Genomic DNA, 18614 nt, shown 5'->3' with positions numbered 1-18614 from the left:
AATAACTGTTGAATCACACAAGTCAGATCAAAATTCAGAAAGTGTCAGACTCGTAGAAGTGAGGTGGGGGTCTCTGTCCACAGAGGAAGACAAAGCATCTACGACCTTCAGATGTCAATCACATTTTATACAAACTAAAACTTTTTGTTCCTGTGTTGAAATGTTTTCATCGGCGTCATCAGATGCTGTAAATTCAGTGTGTCTGGCCCCGTGTGGTCTCTGTAGGACTGGAAAGACCGCTCATCAGTCAGTTTATGCTGTTTGTCTTAAAGCTGAAAGAAATCCGCAAACAGCCAAAAACAAACAGAAAAAAAGGCAAATATTTGCAGGTTTCAGCCTCTCAGGTGGGATGACATCACCTGATGTCCCTTCCAGAAATAATAACAGACCTTTTTCACAGTTTTCTGACCTTTGATGGACCAAACATTTAGATAACGGGAAATAATCTGGAGCTGCAGCCCTAATCTGACCTTCTCTTGTATAAATAGCCTAATCTAACACTACTACACCACGGCTGGTCTCTTTCTAGTAGCAGCCTCGTGGCTTTGGTGACATCTTAAGCTGATTTCTCAATAATCTCCTCAGCGCCTACTTCTGATCACTGACTTTTCCACCTGGAGTCTCTTTAAAACCAAACACAGTCCAGAGTAAAGTCCCCAACAACGGCTGGAAAGCAGGAGTAAAGAACATTTCCGTGATGTCCTCTAAACAAACTTGTGTCAAATTCCAGACGGTCTCACAGCACATGAGCTGTCTCACCTTGATGGTGTCCAGCGGGTGTCCGGCCAGCAGCAGACAGGCTCCGGCGACCCCCCCAGCCACGAAGTTCTTCAGCGGAGAAACTCTTGCCTCTTCCCCCATCCTGTCCCCGCATGGCCAGTCCACACAGTCGGGCCCCGGTTCTCCTCGCACCGCCGCGTCGCTCCGCGCACACCCGGTCTGCCGCGCGTGTGTGTGAGTTGAGACGCGCCGCCTGCGTGTCTGTCTGTCTGTGTGTCTGTCTGTCTGCTGCCACGCACAGTCCGCTCCGACGCTGGACTTTGTCTCTTCCCATGAATGGAGCTGAGTTTATGTCCCACCTCCTCTGAGGAGGGATTTAACGCAGAACAGAAAAACTGCATGTAAGAAAAGTTAAATAAATTACGGTGTCAGTTCAAATATTTATCTGTAAACCAGTCTTTAAATAAATCATAGAAAGTTTATGCTCGCGTTAAAATGATGGTTTTCAGTGACAGAGAACTCTTAAGTGAAGTATTTACTGAAAATGTTCTTGTAATATGGTTATTTCAGTATGATTGTAGCAGCTGGTATGTATTTCAACAATGAGATCAATTCAGAAATAATTCATCTTAATTATTAAAATATACCTCAAACTTGTGCCCTACGTTTAGAGGCACCAAAACATGGGTGATGCCAATCTGAAGCAGATATGTTGTTATTTCCTGTTATTTATTTCTAAATCGTAAACGTATCAAATTGGTGGTAATTCCACAAATTAGTTGCAACATGAAATATTTTAGGCTGTGCGTTTAAGAAACGGAATATTCCACTGGTAATCACCGGTAATAATATCCATTAGTAATTACTCTTGGCCTTTTGCATTGGAAAAGTTGTCAAATTGGGGTTTATTTGTAAGAAAATCCATATTAAATTTGGGTGGTACAGAGTGAAGCCCAGAGAAAACTCTCTGTGTGATCACACAATTGACGTAATATTTATATCAATATCTGGTTTGATTGTTTCTTTCCTGATTATTTTATATCGTCTCTGTTTATGTGCGTTAACGTCATTTAGTTTATTGCTTTATTTGTAGACGACACGTCCCTGCACACTGTCACTGTCATCTTCAATCGTTTCAATAAAATAAAAAAGCCGGCCCGCCCATACTACGTCATCAAGTGGCGCCAAAATATTGACTGTTTGGAAACGACGGAAGAGTTTGCATGTAGGCAAAGTGAGTGAAAATTTTCTGTGAACGGGTCGATTCACGCACGTAACTGCAGACCGCTGAGACTAAGGTGAGGGTTTAAAGTTGGTGAAGTTAGACTTTTGTTTTGAAACAGCTAGCTTGTTAGCTAACGAGCACAGGTCGTCGAGCTAACTTTACTTTAGCTTTAACGTTCACCGTGTGACTTCTGTGTCCTCTGGCCGTCTTAAATTCAGTTTTAATTGATGTATTTTGTTTGTTTAACGTCACATGAAACTTGTGGGGCTGTCAGTGGAGATATTTGATCGTGTTTGTCCGGCAGGGTGCCGCCATGACGCAGAGAAAGAAGCCGGTCAACACACGGACCTCCACCCACAGCACAGTAAGCGCCTCCATGTCTTCTTCGTTTGAGCGTGTTCATCTTCTTCTGCAGCCCTGAAGCCTGTCAGGGTCCCACAGGTTTACTGACTCATGGTACAGGTGTCCAGACACGTTCAATATTAATGCAACCCCAAACCAAAAACTACCTGGATGAAGCTTTACATAAAAAAGTTTAACATTAGGGCTGCAAGTAAAGATGGTCATTGTCATCGTTCTCTTAATTAATCGCTTAAAGGTCCACTCCAGTTATTATGGGACATAAATCACATCTATCACATATCATTTCTAAAATTTCACCTCTGTGACGCTCGACAAAAGCTGAACGTTGATGTTTTGTTGACTTTATATTTGTGTTTTGATGACTCTTGATTGTAAAAGGCTGCAGCGACTTTAGACCCCCGCTCAGGTGGTAACGCTCTGTTTCTGATTCATTTGGCATGGTGTCGTGAGCCGGGTCCCTTCATCTAACATGCTGCAGCACTGCAAAGGTTTCTCCATACCTGCTCGTATGTGTAGCTTTGATGAGGTTTACACAGAGTCCAGCTGCGTATGAGTAAATCCAGGTGGTGTGTTTGGTGTCCACACGCTGAGCGTCATTCTGTGAGTGATTATGACCGTGTTATGGTGTTAGACAGTTCAAAAACGGTTTCAGCTGACGTTCATGTGCTTCTTTGTGGCTCAGGAAGACGATGAAGACACGACGTTCACTCTGCCGAGTACGTCGCAGGTGCAGAGGGGGCTGGAGAAGTTCACAGCTGCACAGGTGGACCAAAAGGTAACGGACACACTGAAACCCGCACAGTTACTTTGATAAAAAGCTGAATTTTCTTTTCCTTAGTGAGTGATTCTCACAGCGTGTCTGTCTGTCCTGCAGACAGCTGAGGTGGTGCAGTACCTCCTGGTGAAGGACCAGAAGAAGATTCCTGTGCGGCGAGCAGGTACAGCCACAAACATCACTGCGGTGACAGCAGTTCACTGCCCGCCACACCTCCGTCTGAGACCGTCGTCAGATTCAGTCCACGTGTGTCAGTTCATGCTTGGTTATTCTGATTGGTTGCTTTTAAGTCTGTGTCATTGAAGCAGTCAGATTCTGGGATAATGGTCCTAAATTTTTGTCACCAAACCTCTAAATCAGCCATTGGTGCATGTGGACATTTCACTCTGACATCCAAATCTGAGATGAAATGTGTGTTTCCAAACTCTGAGAAATAATCTCTTTCTGTCTTTTCAGACCTCGTGAAAAACGTGGTGAAGGAGTACAGAAACATCTACCCTGAGATCATGAAGAGAGCAGCTCGTACTTTTGAGCAGGTTTGTTCTCGACGACTCTGGAATCAGCTCAATATTCTCATATCAAGTAGACATGACATGAAACCAGTTTTGCTCCTTTTCAACCAGGTATTTGGCCTCAAACTGGTCATAATTGACCCCAAAAATCACGTGTTCATACTCGTAAATAATCTGGAGACGCCTGAGGGAGCCTCACCCATCGAGTGAGTTTCTCTGTTAAATGCTGTCGCTTGAGTTTTTCCTGAACGACATCAGTTTTTACCGTCGCATTAAAAATGTGCTGAACGCTCTTTGTTTCCTTGTGTTTGCAGCAGCCCCACCAATCCAAAGACGGGTCTGCTGTTTGTCATCCTCAGCGTTATCTTCATGAAAGGAGGCGTCGCCCGAGAAAGTGAGTGAAACCTTTGAACTGTTCGTTTCTGCATCATGACAGACTCTCATTCATCCAGCCGCCGTGTTAATAACGAGCGTGACCTGTGCAAGCAAAGACCTCGAGAGCAAACGTCTGGTTGTGTTTTGTGCTGCAGCTTTAATCTGGAACGTTCTGAAGAAGCTCCGCGTTGACCCCGGGTAAGGATCACCTGATCGCACCTGAGCGGCACATGACTTGACGTATTCATGACTTTTGTTTCTGTTCACTCTGACGATGTGAAACGTCTCCAGAGAGAAGCACGAAGACTTTGGCGACGTGAAGAAGTTGGTCACGGAGGAGTTTGTGCGGCAAAAGTAAGAACGAATGCACACAGAAACCAGGTCGCACACCTGCAGTCACACAGGTGGATGTGTGTTTGATGTAATTCCATGTTTAATGCGTCAGTTAGCTTGTTTTGACGCTGCTGAGTCGAGGCTGCGGTGAGGACCAACAGTGCTCTGCAGTACTGTACCAGGTGACAGCTCAGTGGTCTGATCGGCAGATCTGTGATCAGATGGTCGCAGGTTCGAGGCCCGCTAGGGTCACCGTATGGGAGCGTACTGGTGTGTTCAGAGCCAGTGTCTGACAGACCATAGACTCTGGTTTATACCACACCACAGAGCAGCAGGAGACCAGCACAAACCAGACCACCACAGCAGAGTGGCTGGACCAGCACTGACTCCAGACATTACCATTGTTTTGTGTGTGTGTGTGTGTGTGTGTGTGTGTGTGTGTGTGTGGTGCTGCAGACTCACTGCACTTCCTGATACAGTCATCGAGCATTTTGCTTCTCATTTTTCATGTTTTATCCAGAGATTGTGAGATTCCTGCAACTGAAAACACAACAGACTGACAGAGCGCTTATGGCAGAGCACATGTTTAACATCAGGCTGTGTGTGTGTGTGTGTGTGTGTGTGTGTGTGTGTGTGTGTGTGTGTGTGTGTGTGTGTGTGTGTGTGTGTGTGTGTGTGTGTGTGTGTGTGTGTGTGTGTGTGTGTGTGTGTGTGTGTGTGTGTGTGTGTGTAGGTACCTGGAGTTTCTGCGGGTCCCTCACACAGAGCCCGTAGAGCACACAGTTCAATGGGGTCAGCGCACCCAAGCAGAAGTGTCAAAAGCCAAAATCCTTGAGTTCATGGGTGAAGTGAGTATCTGTGTGTGTGTGTGTGTGTGTGTGTGTGGACTAACAGCGTGTTCCTGCCTGCTGCTGGACTTGCAGTCGGTCAGTAAGCTGAATATTTGTACATAAAGAAGCTCTGCTGTTGTTTGCTTTCAGCTTTATGGACAGGACCCTCAGAGCTGGAGTCAGCACTACAGAGAAGCTCACTCCAGTCCCAGTACTTCCCAGGCCAGCACCAGCAGCCAGAGATGAGCGTCCCAGTGCTGCAGCGCCTCAGCGCTCAGGGTGACAGACCCTCGTTATGTCACGTTTTTTACTGTTTCTATGTTCAAGGACATTTGATAGCACACACAGGAAGTCAGGTCTCCATTTGTATTTTATTGCCTGGACTTTAAGGTAACAGTTATGTTCAAGTTCAGAAAATAAAGTCTTGAAAACAGATTCGACATCAGTGATTGCATTGCTCGACATTGTCTTCTCATTCGTTTCTCTCACGTCCGCTCGATGCCCCTCGACATCGCAGCGCACGTTTACAGAGACGAGAGCGGGACGGCGTGACCTCACGTACAGCCTGATCTGACCTAACACAGCACACGTTCACTGGTCTGACACTGTGGATTAGCTTCTGCTGACAGGAAGAGTGTTTTAAAGGAAGAAGTTCATGCGTCTGACGTCTGCTGGCATCCCTTTTTCAAAAGAAAGAGCCCCTGAGAAAGTCTTCTACTGCTCCCCAAGATGGCAGAAAGGAACAGTAGAATGTAACACTGATGCATGTGACGACGCGCGCCGGGGGGGCCGTACCACAAAGCAAGTCTGACCAGGCTGAACTGGGGTTTTCTGGTATCGTGACGCTGGTTCACTTTCAAAGACGACAGATCGATGCTGCGGCGCTGATCTGCTCCTCAGCAGGTTAACTTCAGAGGATCAAATCAAGACCCGTCAGCAGCGCGACTCCTGGCCAATCAGATCACTGGAAAGACCGTTAAGTCCTATGAATCAGTGAGTTCATGACAAAGCGGTTACAGGCTTTCTGTCCTGAGGGACAGTTTCCAGCACTCAGTACATTCTGAGACTTTTACAGCTGCTTGTTTTCACTGTCTTTTAAACTTATAAAATCAAACCATTCTCTAATGATAACCGCACATGAGAAGTGAACCCTGTGTTGTCTTTTATCATTTAGAACAGTTTAGAGCTCTTTGTGTAAACCTTGAGTCAGCGTCTTCATACCAGATATCCAGGATCACTCAACCCAAAGACAGCCATGAAGTCAGACTAGCGTCGTGAAACAGGCCCCAGATTTGACCTAAAACCAGAGTAAACCTGATCGCTCAGCAGCAAACAGCCGGCCATCTCTGACACGTATTTAAAAAGCAGACACGTTGCACCAGGTCCCTCTGGTTTCTTATTAAAAATGACCCACGTCATTAAAAACAGGACAGACGGTGGAAGGCCCGCAGGGAGGGTCTGCGCGTGGGGGGTGCATAGAGAAATCATGCCTGTCCGACCTGAGGGAGGCACATCACGGTGTCCGGCAGTTAAAGTGCCAAGCGTCTCCTCTGGTTTCACTCAGGTTTGTGGGTCTGTGGTTCTTTTGTCACCCGGATACTCGCGTGAAGTACCTCTGAAGGTGGAGACGTGACAGGAAATGACTGGAGCTCACAGGCCGAGTGAAGGAACAGAGCCGCGCTCTGGGAAACTCGCTTTCTTGTTGAGAAGATGGATAGCACTCGTGTCTGAACGGTTAACAGGAACATGCTTAGCTTAGCTTAGCTTAGCATAAAGACTGGATCAGTTTTCTGACTGTCAGAGTGTATTTCCAGTCATCTGTCTCCTGAGGATATTATGATTTCTAAAGCTTCCCCAGTGAAGCTAATTCAAGGTGCCTGTGGGGTTTTTGACCACAAGTAGCACGGCAGCAGTTTTTACAACAGGATGCACATCTTACTGTTGCTTCCTCATTGTTCTCCTGATAAACGGCACCGAGAAACACTAAAATGTGTCAAAGTCAGTGCAGAAGAAGACTGGGGGCTGGTAAGAAGGGATGTAACCATTTAAAACACTAAGAAACTGACCTCTGACCTCCAGGGCTGAAAAATGAAGCCAATGCAGAATTGCTAAAGACTGCAGTTCCTCAGATGGCCACTTGAAGCTGCCATCTTAATGTGTCCTACTTTACAGCCTGGTACCAAAAACAGTGAATTTCCCCGTTCATGAGAGCCTGCTACCAGTCTTTATGCTAAGCTAAGCTAAGCTAAGCTAACATCTCCTTGCTGTAGCTTCATATTGAGCGTACAAGCGAGTGGTAACGATCTTATCAGAGTGAATAAGCGTATTTCTCAAAAACTATTCCTTAAAGTTTCCTTCAGCATTGTTACCAAAGTCAACACTGAAAACTCTCCTTCCTCTTCGTACCGCTGAGACTACAAGTAAAAACACCTCAGCCAATCAAAAAGCATATCTGCTGACTGCTGCGGCTCTGAATGACGAGCCGAGGTGACGTGATGCAGGCGGTTCAAACCGAGCGTCGGTTCAGGGTCAGAGGTTAACGGTGTCACGCTGGTTAGTGCATTAGTAGAGGAAGAGGGGCGTTTGGTCACCTGGCCGCTGTTCAGTGCGAGCATTTCATTTTCACAGTTAAGGAAGCTTCTTCATATCTCAGACATCTGGCCTGAGCCCTGCGTCATAAAGTGCATCGACAACCCCGATTCCAAAGCAGGTGGAGCGCTGCGCGACACGGAAACAAAGCCAGAATCAGTCATATTCATGTGTTCACAAAGCGGTGAACTCGCTCCATCCTCTATGATGACTGAGCCTTTCCAGGACGCCCTTTCAGACCCAATCATGACCCTCTCACCTGTTACCAATGAGCCCGTTTACCTGTGGAGCGTTCCACATCTTTCCCAGTCTGTTGTTGTTTCTGTCCCAACTTGTTTTCAGTTGAGTTTATGTCAAAAAGGCTCCACAAATGATCTCATTCTCATATATTTGTGTTTTATGCAGCGTCCCACTTCTTGGAATCGTGGTTGTACAAGAAAAATGTCTAATTTTCACACAACACACAGTTTGTCCTCTTCACAAATGACGACAATGAACGCTACGATTACTTAAATTAAAAGAAAGGCCACTTTCCATGAGGGTGGGTGGACGTGAGACTGCTGCGTCTCCTCCTCTAGATGTGATCTGGGACCGTCTCCAGCGCCTCCGCCGGCTCTCTGTCCACGTCCACGTTCTGAGGAAGAGACAAACTCGGTTTATCTGATGCCAACGTGCAGTTTTCAGAGAGCCTGGAGGAACTATTGCAGGTTTGTCGTTTTACCCATGAAGTCGCTCTTACAGAGTTTATGTTTGTCCTCTCACCCCAACCGCTCACCTTCAGTTTGACCACCTGACTGGACTTACCACTGGTTTGTCCCTGTGTGTGTTGACAGCTTCAATGTTGAGGAAGACAGACTCCACTTTACAACCTGAGGGACAAAAAGAGACACATCAGTGTGAAAGGGAGTCACGATGCTGACGACAAGGAGGAGATTAAAGGAAGGAGCAGCGAAAACCCAGCAGGAAGCAGAAAGAGGAGCTGCCATCATGAGAGACGATAAACGTCCAGACTGACCGTAGGCGACCGGCGTGAGTTTCAGCACCGTGTGGAGGGGACACTTCAGGTACGGCAGCTCATCTGACACACAGGAAACAAGGAAAAAACACATTTGTTTAATCAGAATTAGATATTTGGCTTCATCTCTAAAAACACCTGAAATATTTAGTGTCATGGCTAAAAAAGGTTCAGCGATTCCCTCAAACTGCTGCAGCTTTTAGCAAACAAACAGGAGGGAGTAGAGCATTTGTTGGGACTATTTTCAGCGGCGGATGAATCGATGTTTGGTGCTGTAGCAGAAAACCGTTAAAAGGTGAGACCTGAGCGGCGCTGCTCTGAATAAACGGATTTTCTCTCACCTGCACTCTTGTCCAGGAAGTAGGCGAGCAGACATCTCATGACGGCCTGATGACAGATGACTAAGACGTTCTCCTGCCTCTCCAGCTCCATGATGACCGGCTCCAGACGCTGGACCAGGTCCTCGTACGACTGGTGGCGCACAGACGGACGGGCGGACAGGTTTGTTAAACCATGGTCGGAAATTTAATCAAACAGTCATCGTTTAAGTTAATAATCAGGTAAAAATGCATTCTTTGGTTTCTAACAATCAAATGTGAGGACATGCAGCTTTTAAATAATTATGGATCAAATATCTTTGTGTGGGAAAGTGCAACATTTTTCTCTATTTTATCATTTCTAATGAAAATAAAGATGCTAGCAGCTCTGTGAGGCTGTGCTTTGAGCTAAATGCTAACATGTTCGCAGTGACAGTGCTAACGTGCTGATGCTCAGCAGGTGTAACGACGGTCACCACTGAGTTTACGTGTTTGCTTTTCATCAATGGAGACACTACAGAAACAATATTTCTCTCTCCTCTCGTCATGAACTCAGGACTTGATTTCAATGAGAAACACTGAATTAGTTCAGCTGAATCGCTGATGTCGTGAGTTGAATGGCATGAGGGGAAAAGGTGATGAAGGGCGGCCTCGTCTTGTTGCTTCCTCCCTCCTTCCTCACCTCTCCTTTCGGGTAGCGGTAGCGATACTTGTCTTGGTCCCTCAGTGCAAACTCCTCTGGGTAATTCTCCTGAATCTCCTCATACGTCATTTCCTCACAAACCCCCTGACGCAGAAAAACACAGAGAAACAGCGTCACACACACAGAAATGACAGAGCGTGAACAGTCCAGGTCCCGTCGACTCTGCAGTTTCAGACGGCCGGCACTCACGGCGTCGATCTCGTTGAGGGCCTTCCACTGCTCATACTGGACTCCCAGAGCCTCTGCAGTCTGGATGGTCCTCTTCATGTGGCTCGTCCACACCTTCAGGTCGCTGATGGACTGCCCGCGCATGTACTCGCCCAGAGCGCTGGCAAACTGAAGGAGAGGACGTGAGAACACAAACAGGAAGCAGAACACCTTCAGTCCACAAACGCCACACGCTCCTCACCTTCACCCCGCGAGACGACAGCCCCGTGTCTCCCCCGATGCGTCCCATGAGGTTCAGCTCGCTCTCTCCGTGGCGACACAGGTAGATGGATCTCGGGGTGACGTGGATGTTCATGAGGTAGTAGACTATCCTGCTCTGAATGTGGTCCTGGACCCGGTTCACCAGGTACCTGCTGCCCACGTTGAAGATCTTGATGTACGACAAGTTCCTGCATGAAGACGAGAAGAAGGCCGGAACTCATTTTATGCAAACAGGGGCTGGGGGCTATTTTCAGCTGCCGATTGATCTGCATTTGGTGCTCTGGATACAAACAACAGCATTGTTAGTTTTAGGCTTTTTGTGGAAGTTACTGACAATAAGAACAATACGGTTATGATGAGGAAATGCAGATTTTAAATACATCATGAATGAGGTTTGGGTCAGGCATTTAAAGCGTAAAGTAACAGCTCCACACATCCATCACCGCCTTGCTAAGAGTTAGATGAGAAGATTGACCCTCGAAGCCTGTTAGCTTAGGTTAGCATGAACAGGGGGAAACAGCTAGCTTAGCTCTGTCTGAATCCACACACCAGCACCCATGAAGCTTGCTCATTAACATGTTTTAAGTTTATGTGTGGGACTTTTTTGGCCGGCTGGAGTCAGCTCCTCCGTCTTGTTGCCACTGTGAGGTTACCAGACGACAAGAGGAGCCTCCAGAAAGTCACTGCAGCCAGTCAACAAACTCGCTTTCCCCCCTAAAACCAAAAACTGTCAGATTACATAAAGGAGATATTTAATGCTGTGCTGGCAGTGAACATATAGCATCGATCTGCTCATGTAATTCTCAGGAACAAACACAGGAAGTGTGTTTCCCATAATGCTGAAGAACCCTTTGATGTCTGGAAACAACCGACACCGACACCCGGACCTCCACGTCACCACTGCACCCCTCGCTTCATTAACAACAGGCTGCTTCTTTGTCGGCCCTGGATGTGAAGGGAGCGCTGGGCTCCGTCCAGTGTGGACGGAAACAGGAAGGCTGGACGCGCTCACCTGTCCTTGTTGTCATCCAGAGGGATGTAGGTCATCTTGTAACACTCGATCCTCTTCAGGAAGTCAGCCACGGCCTCCTCTTTGTCGCAGCCTGTGTAGTCGGGGCTGCTCAGCTTCACCTGCTGCATATTTAGAGACAGAGCAGGTTTGAAGGGCTCCAGAGACTTAAGACTGCAGCACACGTCCTCGTCTTACGTCCAACCTCACAGGCTTTTAGGGGACACTTCTCTATTCGTAGTCACACTGCTTCCTTTCAGATCTCAAAATGCTCTCAACTGATCAAATTTATTGCAAATTTTGCAAGTTTATGAACGTCAACAACCTGATTAATGCCGACGAAAACGATTCAAAATCAGACAGAAATCTTAAATCTACTTCAATGAATCCAACGAGCCTCTGAAAGACTGACGAAATCATGAAAAATGAAGGTGAATTTGAAAGGAGGATTTATCTGGAGGATATTTTATCTCCATCTCAGCCAGGAAACAGTTTCCTGGGTGAGCAAATGTTGGAGTTCTGGCTTGTTGATTCAGTGTGTGCACAGCAAACACTTCAGCTTCAACGGAGGCAGCACAGGAAATTAACAGAACATGGGCTGTTTCTTCCATCACGGCGCTTACTGTCTGACGTGTTAAAGGAGGGAAACAATTGAAATGAACTGAGCTAAAATGTATTCAACCAAAATGAGCTGAAAACATGCGGCTGATGGCAGCAGGAGAGCTGCTCTCCGTATGTGCCAGGAGACACGTGAGCTGGCAGAACCTGAGCGACGAGGCCTCGGTTCAGTTTGTTCCACAGCGACAAAGAGGAACAAACTGGGCCCCAGTTCAAGCTGCTCCTGGCTCCAACTCAATACGACTCCCACAGTGTCCCCGCAGCCTCGGCTTCCTGCACGCACGCACGCACGCACGCACGCACGCACGCACGCACGCACGCACACACACACACACACACTTACTTTAATATTCTCAGCGATGATTTCTGGATCGTCACATATTGACTCCACAAAGAAAACCTGAGCAGGTGAGAAAAAAGAAATTGAGGCAGAGTTTTTTCAGGTTTTCACTTGTAAAAAAGGAGAAAAACAACAAACCTTGTAACCGTTTTCTTTGGCAAAGCTGAGGATGACGTCTCTGCGCTCGGTGGTGGTGTTGGTGGCATCGAAGACCTTCCAGAGACAAATGAGACAAATGAGTGACCGAGTCTGTTCGGACTGAAAAATAAATGACCCAAAGCTTTCTGGACTTCAGATGTTTAAAAGAAACTACAGGTGCCTTTGAGGGCCAAATGTGTCAAACTCCATCCATCCATCCATCCATTATCTTCCGCTTATCCGGGGCCGGGTTGCGGGGGGAGCAGTCTGAGCAGGGACGCCCAGACTTCCCTCTCCCCGGACACTTCCTCCAACTCTTCCGGGGGGATCCCGAGGCGTTCCCAGGCCAGCCGAGTGACGTAGTCACCCCAGCGTGTCCTGGGTCTTCCCCGGGGCCTCCTCCCGGTGGGACATGCCTGGAACACCTCCCTAGGGAGGCGTCCAGGGGGCATCCGATAGAGATGCCCGAGCCACCTCAGCTGACTCCTCTCGATGGAGCGGAGGAGCAAAACTGTGTCAAACTCAGTACTTGTATATCAGACTTAGAAATAGGATTTTTATTCCGGCCATTCGATGCGGTTGAATCAAGTGTGTCACAGCCGTCATTGTTAGTGATGGAGCCCGCCGTTCCCGCTCCTGCACATGAAGGATTGATGGGAAACGGTGCAGCTCAGTTTTATGTAACTGACATCAGAAACAGAACTCCTCTGTGTATTAAAACAGTGATGGTGTTTACAGACCGAACGGAGGTTTGTTAGCTGTGAATCTGTGAATACCTGAAGTGTTTTTTAGGTTTTGACATATCGTCACCTCTGAAGTCAAACAGCTGCTTCTTTACGTTTTATCCGGTAATCCCGATCATTCATTTTGAGTCCTGTTTGTGTCACCTGATGAGTGCTCGCTCTCGTTTTGCTCTGTTTTCGGTCTCCTCCAGCTCCTGAGGGAACTATCTGACTCTTTAGGGTTAGGCTGCAGATTCAGCTGATCATTCATCACTACGATCGACTCCTCTCGCACTGGTTTCACTGTGTCATCTCATACATTTCTATTGGAAAAATATTGATTACAGCCACGGGAAGGGTTCCACTCACCGCGACCTGGCCCTGCACTCTGGTGAAGTAGTCGCACACGTCTTTCAGGGCAGCGACAGCACAGGCCCTGGGCACGAAACAGACAACAAACATCAATAATGCAACACACACGGTCTGATTTGCATCCCGGTCTCTCCCCCACACGCTCACACTTCCAGACCCGCTTCCTACAGCTCTGACTGGTTTACGTTCTCAGGAAACCAGACGTGTGCGGTCACACGCTGCCGGCTTTAAGCTGCCGTGGTGGTTCGTACTTGCGTATCTTCATGGCCTCTGTGTTGTCGGCTCTGAAGAACTCGAAGCTGTTGTAGGAACGCGTGGCGTCTCGTCTGTACTGGCCAACGTTGAACACTGCAGAAGAAAGACCAGATGAGCTCAGCTGCAGACCAAAGCTTCCAAAACGTGTGCATTCAAAGCAGAAAGAGGCGGCGTGATGCATTAATGTTGCTGCTAAAATTCACCATTTTTTACCTATTTACACGTTCTCTCAGCATGTTTAGGTTGTGTTAAGCTTCTCACATTCACAGAGAGCAAAATAAGAGGAACATCTTCCAGTTTGATGCAAAGCAGCGTCCATCCTGAGCTACTCGTACTTTTGTGTCTACTCACACACTAACATTTTGCTTGTTTTTTAATCGAACTGGTGTATCTCTGTCACAAATAAACAGTGGACCAGTCCAGAGTCTGCATCGCATGATGGTTAAAGGTAGTGAGGCGTCACGTGATACCTTTCGTTGGAACTCCGATCCAGTTCAGGTATCTGGTCAGCTTCTTGGAGATGTAGGTCTTCCCCCTCGCCGGCAGTCCCACCATCACTATCATGGTCGGGGAGTTGGTGAACTGGGGCACCGATGCTGAAACACACAAACACGCACACAGACGGAGCATTAAAACACCTTTTGTGTGTAGGATAACAACACTGATGGCAGAGGACCTTCGTGAAGCGTCTCAGACGTGTTGTCTGACTGACAGGAGGAGTCTGATGATGTCTGTCAGGTAAATCTGAAGCTACAGCCAGCAGCAGCTTAGTTTAGCTTAGCTTAGCACAAAGACTGGGAACAGAGGGAAACAGCTAGCCTGGCTCCAAATGACAAAATCCACAAAATATGTTCCCGAACATATTCTGATAATGGATTAACTTTTGCTCTAATGTGCTTTTCTTTGTCATATTCGATTGCAAACTGAATATCTTTGAGTTTTGGTTGGAAAAAAGAAGCTTTTTGAGTGCTTTTCCATGGGCATCGTGGGAAATTACAAGATCTCAATTTCTTCTGACGTTCTAGAATTAAAAAAAGATGATCAGTCATAAAAATGACGACGAGCTGCAGCTCTCCTCCTCCTCCTCCTCCTCCTCCTCCTCCTCCTCCTCTTTCCTCGTTTAAAGCCTGAAAACTGAGCTGCCGTGACGTCAGTGACACAGTCTGCACAGTGTGGCGTAATTATCATTTCACACGCTGATCATCAGTGTCATTCATTTCCTGTACTGCAGGCAACACACGCCAACCAAACGACATCAACAACACTGCTGTTAAACCACTTCCCAGGAAATACGTCTGCAAACGTTGAGCTTTTATGAGCTTGTTCAAGCATCTCAAATCTGCAAATTTGCTGGTTTTCTTCTCCATCGTAAAACAAATACCTGGTTTGTTAGCTGGCTCCACCTGTACAGTAAAATGCTGCTCTGATGTCACACAGAGTCACACATCAGACACAGGAAGGACACTTTGCTGAAAACAGACCTGAAACGTTTCATGCATTTTTGCAGAAGAAAGGATCTGAATGCCTCCTCCATCGCTGTTAATCCACTAAGAAACTAATCGTAGCACTGTCACGTTGCATCGCCATCAGAGCTGTATGTACTGATTTGAAAGTGTAGGGATCATCACATGAGCTTCAGCAGAGGAGCGTCCTCGTGCTCTCACAGTGAACCTTTGGGGTGAACGGCCCTCCGGTCTCTGACTGGGACTGAACACACCACCAGCAGTGTGAGGAGAGACGCTGCTCTGCTCCTAAAACTGTCCAACACCTCCTTCAATGCACGAGTATCAACTCGTCAAACTGAAAACGACAGAACAATGTGGCATCCGTGTGTGTGTGTGTGTGTGTGTGTGTGTGTGTGTGTGTGTGTGTGTGTGTGTGTGTGTGTGTGTGTGTGTGTACTCACAGCCTCTGCGCTGGCTCAGCCTGCTTTTCATCCATGGGACCCAGGTCTTCTCCAGAGGATTCTGAGTCAGTTTCCTTTGTGTGTCTGACATGGCTTCAACAGCCAGGTGAGTGTGTGTATAAAACCTCTGTACTGTGTGTGCGTGTGTGTGTTGAACAGGAGGACGAAATAAAGAGGAGCTCTCCAGGTGTGCTTACAGATTTTGAACTTACTCACCTGATGTCAGAGGGGGAGGAGATATGAGTGAGTCAACACACCTGTTTGGCTCCTTGCAGAGAATGGACTGCCTCTGATTGGTCTGATAACTTGTCAGTCATGTCAACTGTTCCAGTAAAGCCCAGGATGAGATCATCCACCAATCACCAGCTCTAAACTTTGCCCCGTCATACAGGAAGTGGTGTAGCATGACAAACCAGGAACAACTGAGCTGAGCCGCTTTGTTAGGATTTCATCACTTCTGATGAAGTATCATAAACCAGCTGTGTGTGTGTGTGTGTGTGTGTGTGTGTGTGTGTGTGTGTGTGTGTGTGTGTGTGTGTGTGTGTGTGTGTGCTGCTCACATGTTCAGATCCAGATGTAAGCAGCACGCACACAACTGTGCATAACGAGTACTTCCACTGTAACTACATTTACAACACTTGTGTATTTTTACTGAAAGCTGTTCCACTGATGACCAACAGGTGGCAGCAACACACCAGGAAACACAGCGATGCGCCAACAAAAGGCAGAGAAGAAGAAAACCACCACCACCACCACCACCACCACCACCACCACCACCACCACCACCACCACCACCACCACTACTACTACTACTACTACTACTACTAGTAAAAAATGAATGTAAACAATTCTGGATTTAAAATACTGAGAAAAAAAATGTGTGTGTGCATTTAGGAGGCTAATTAATGTTGCTTGTCAGTTGCATTATGGGAAAAGTAGGCTCTGGAATTGTTGAGTTGGAGACTATAAATCTGCATTGTTCTGGCCTCTGCTGTTTGATTTCTGATCATTCTTATTTTAATCTGTCAAGGCTGCAGCTTCATGCAAGGTCTCCTTCATATGATGCGTTCAAATACATAAGATTGAACAAGTTTATTTGGGCTTTATTTAGGCTTAATTCTAACCTCTGTATTTATTGTTGAATAGCTCATTCTACACCAATACATCAGGGGTTATAAGATGACTTTTACTGCAGTTTAACTGGAGTGAAGTACAAAGTACATCATTGTACAGTATTTGAGTAGATGTACTTTTCCACTGCTGACTTTTACTTGAGTAAGAAGCTGTTCTTACTCAAGAAGTTTGAGCAAGAAGTTTTACTTGCAGTACTTGTAGCTTGTAATACTTCACTTGAAGTTCTGCCTTTTCCACTTGAGGTTTCAGCTCACATCAGAGTTCACGTCATGTTTCCCCCCCAAAAAGAAAAACGTTGAAAAATGCCATGCAGCGTTGCAAGCAGTGTGTGTGTGTGTGTGTGTGTGTGTGTGTGTGTGTGTGTGTGTGTGTGTGTGTGTGTGTGTGTGTGTGTGTGAGAGAGAGAGAGAGAGAGAGAGAGACAGAGAGAGAGAGAGATCAACCTCAGGTTATTCATCTGTCTGCTCTTGAAGCTCTCAGGTCAAACCTCACCTGTGCTCTCACACCGCACGCGCCGCGGCCGCACGTTCTCCTTGGACTCCATTTGTTTCTTCACGCAGAGAACCAGAAACCACGTGGGTCGCTTCTCATCACAAGACACCCTCCCCCTCCCAAAATACCCGCCCGATAACCCCGCAAGACGTTCTTCACCACGCGGCCACACTCTCTCCTCTCCGGTGCGCCTCCCTCCTCCTCCTCACCGGACCGCCGCTCAGCACGTCCGCGGTGCGCGGTGCGGCAGGAGACGCGAACAGCACATGCTGCACCATATGTTGGACAGCTCCCAAAATCTCATAGGCTCCCGCAAAAATACCACATCACTTACATAATGACGCAGACGTGTGTGTGTGTGCGTGCGTGCGGGCTGCAGCAGCGCGTGTGATCGCTCATGTGGCTGAGTGTTTGTTTTTATCCGCGTCAGCCCGGCCGGAGGGGCGGCGACGACAACCACGCGCTCTGTTCACTGATCAATGACAGTGATCAACAGTTTGCGTCACCGGGCCGCGCACGCGCACAGTGTCTCTCTCGCACATAATGAAAAAAAAAGGAGGAAACGTGCGTCCAAGCGCGCGTGCGGGAAGGTGCATGCTTGTATTACATAACTGATGCTTGTTAGTTAACGTGGTCAGCTGTGTGTGTGTGTGTGTGTGTGTGTGTGTGTGTGTGTGTGTGTGTGTGTGTGCGTGTGTGCGTGTGTGTGTGTGTGTGTGTGTGTGTGTGTGTCGCTGTCACTCACCGTGCGGCCGCTGGAACCGGAGCGTCCTCCCCGCGCCCCCCTGCGTCTCCGTCCCGTCTTGCGTAATCTGCGCTCCGTTCATCCTCCAAATCTATTCCTGGCGGACCGTGTGTGTTATATTAGTATGTGTGTGTGTGCCTGTGTGCGTGTATGTGTGTATGTGTGCGTGTCTAGCATGGACAGCGTGTGTGTCCCTGCCTCCGCTCTGTGGCTGCGTGATGGTCGCCGGTTTACAGACAGCCTCGACAGTTTGTCCCAAAATGTTGGTCCTCCTCATCAGTGAGCTCCCTTCGTTTAGTATTCCCCCGTCACACACACACACACACACACACACACACACACACACACACACACACACACACACACACACACACACACACACACACACACAGTCTGCGTCAGGGAAACTGGTCCTCCAGGTTTAACCCCTAATGAAGCGTCTCTGGAGAGCTTCCTGCTGATGCTGCGCACTCTGTCCTGCGCGTGTGTTTTAGCAGATACACTCACATTTACAGAGATGGAAAGTAACAAAATACATTTACTCTAGTAAAGGTACTTTTTAGTACAGTACTCGAGCACTGTACTTAAGCACAGTTTGGAGCTGTGGCGTCCTTGAGGTCCAGCGGTGAGAAAGGGGCACCAGCTGGATGTGTTGGAGCTGACAGGCTACTTTAGGCTAACCTGATGTACCATCAGA

General features: G+C 47.5%; 3 protein-coding genes across 12 annotated transcripts in view; 1 reads left to right on the top strand and 2 right to left on the bottom strand.

Annotated features, from left to right (window-relative positions):
• Positions 1 to 922, bottom strand: part of LOC139334995 (mitochondrial carnitine/acylcarnitine carrier protein) — a 5539-nt gene extending 4617 nt beyond the window's left edge. For both annotated transcript variants that reach the window (XM_070968346.1, XM_070968347.1), the window contains exon 1: positions 760 to 922. In XM_070968346.1, the coding sequence (XP_070824447.1) occupies positions 760 to 861 (102 nt within the window). In that variant the 5' untranslated portion in view covers positions 862 to 922. The remainder of the gene's footprint in view (positions 1 to 759) is intronic.
• A 963-nt stretch (positions 923 to 1885) lies between these two features.
• On the top strand, positions 1886 to 5559 carry ndnl2 (necdin-like 2). Of its 4 annotated transcripts, none has more exons than XM_070968348.1 (11): positions 1886 to 2018; positions 2250 to 2309; positions 2991 to 3083; positions 3183 to 3246; positions 3540 to 3619; positions 3707 to 3801; positions 3910 to 3989; positions 4126 to 4168; positions 4262 to 4324; positions 5037 to 5151; positions 5284 to 5559. In XM_070968348.1, the coding sequence occupies exons 2-11, from the start codon at positions 2259 to 2261 to the stop codon at positions 5377 to 5379; spliced, it is 780 nt and encodes a 259-aa protein (XP_070824449.1). In that variant the 5' UTR covers positions 1886 to 2018; positions 2250 to 2258; the 3' UTR covers positions 5380 to 5559. The 4 variants fall into 4 exon arrangements, with proteins under 4 accessions (XP_070824449.1, XP_070824450.1, XP_070824452.1 ...); XM_070968349.1 differs by having other exon boundaries at positions 1903 to 1954; positions 5284 to 5435; XM_070968351.1 differs by lacking the exon at positions 1886 to 2018 and having other exon boundaries at positions 2115 to 2309; positions 3913 to 3989; positions 5284 to 5435.
• Positions 5486 to 18321, bottom strand: LOC139334991 (6-phosphofructo-2-kinase/fructose-2,6-bisphosphatase-like). Of its 6 annotated transcripts, none has more exons than XM_070968332.1 (14): positions 17918 to 18321; positions 14111 to 14236; positions 13637 to 13733; positions 13383 to 13449; positions 12292 to 12366; positions 12157 to 12213; positions 11199 to 11320; positions 10167 to 10374; positions 9947 to 10093; positions 9737 to 9841; positions 9079 to 9208; positions 8738 to 8800; positions 8527 to 8591; positions 5486 to 8356 (listed from the first exon to the last, which is right to left on the bottom strand). In XM_070968332.1, the coding sequence occupies exons 1-14, from the start codon at positions 17997 to 17999 to the stop codon at positions 8297 to 8299; spliced, it is 1404 nt and encodes a 467-aa protein (XP_070824433.1). In that variant the 5' UTR covers positions 18000 to 18321; the 3' UTR covers positions 5486 to 8296. The 6 variants fall into 6 exon arrangements, with proteins under 6 accessions (XP_070824433.1, XP_070824434.1, XP_070824435.1 ...); XM_070968333.1 differs by lacking the exon at positions 17918 to 18321 and adding an exon at positions 17173 to 17744 and having other exon boundaries at positions 13359 to 13449; XM_070968334.1 differs by lacking the exon at positions 17918 to 18321 and adding an exon at positions 17173 to 17742.
• Between the last annotated feature and the right edge of the window lie 293 nt (positions 18322 to 18614).

The sequence above is a fragment of the Chaetodon trifascialis genome, chromosome 8, assembly GCF_039877785.1.
Source record: "Chaetodon trifascialis isolate fChaTrf1 chromosome 8, fChaTrf1.hap1, whole genome shotgun sequence".
NCBI classification, from domain to species: domain Eukaryota; kingdom Metazoa; phylum Chordata; class Actinopteri; order Chaetodontiformes; family Chaetodontidae; genus Chaetodon; species Chaetodon trifascialis.
Note: the sequence above shows the minus strand (reverse complement) of the source record. Positions and strands in the feature narration are given on the sequence as shown.

Bases quoted from the DNA above. Each gene is read 5' to 3' on its own strand.
- ndnl2 (XM_070968348.1), top strand. From the start codon at position 2,259: ATGACGCAGAGAAAGAAGCCGGTCAACACACGGACCTCCACCCACAGC. The intron at 2,310-2,990 runs GTAAGCGCCTCC...TTTGTGGCTCAG, and splicing joins GGACCTCCACCCACAGCACA to GAAGACGATGAAGACACGAC. The intron at 4,169-4,261 runs GTAAGGATCACC...AAACGTCTCCAG, and splicing joins AAGCTCCGCGTTGACCCCGG to AGAGAAGCACGAAGACTTTG.
- LOC139334991 (XM_070968329.1), bottom strand. From the start codon at position 15,637: ATGTCAGACACACAAAGGAAACTGACTCAGAATCCTCTGGAGAAGACC. The intron at 12,214-12,291 runs GTTTGTTGTTTT...TCACCTGCTCAG, and splicing joins CCAAAGAAAACGGTTACAAG to GTTTTCTTTGTGGAGTCAAT. The intron at 9,842-9,946 runs GTGAGTGCCGGC...TTTCTGCGTCAG, and splicing joins CCCTCAACGAGATCGACGCC to GGGGTTTGTGAGGAAATGAC.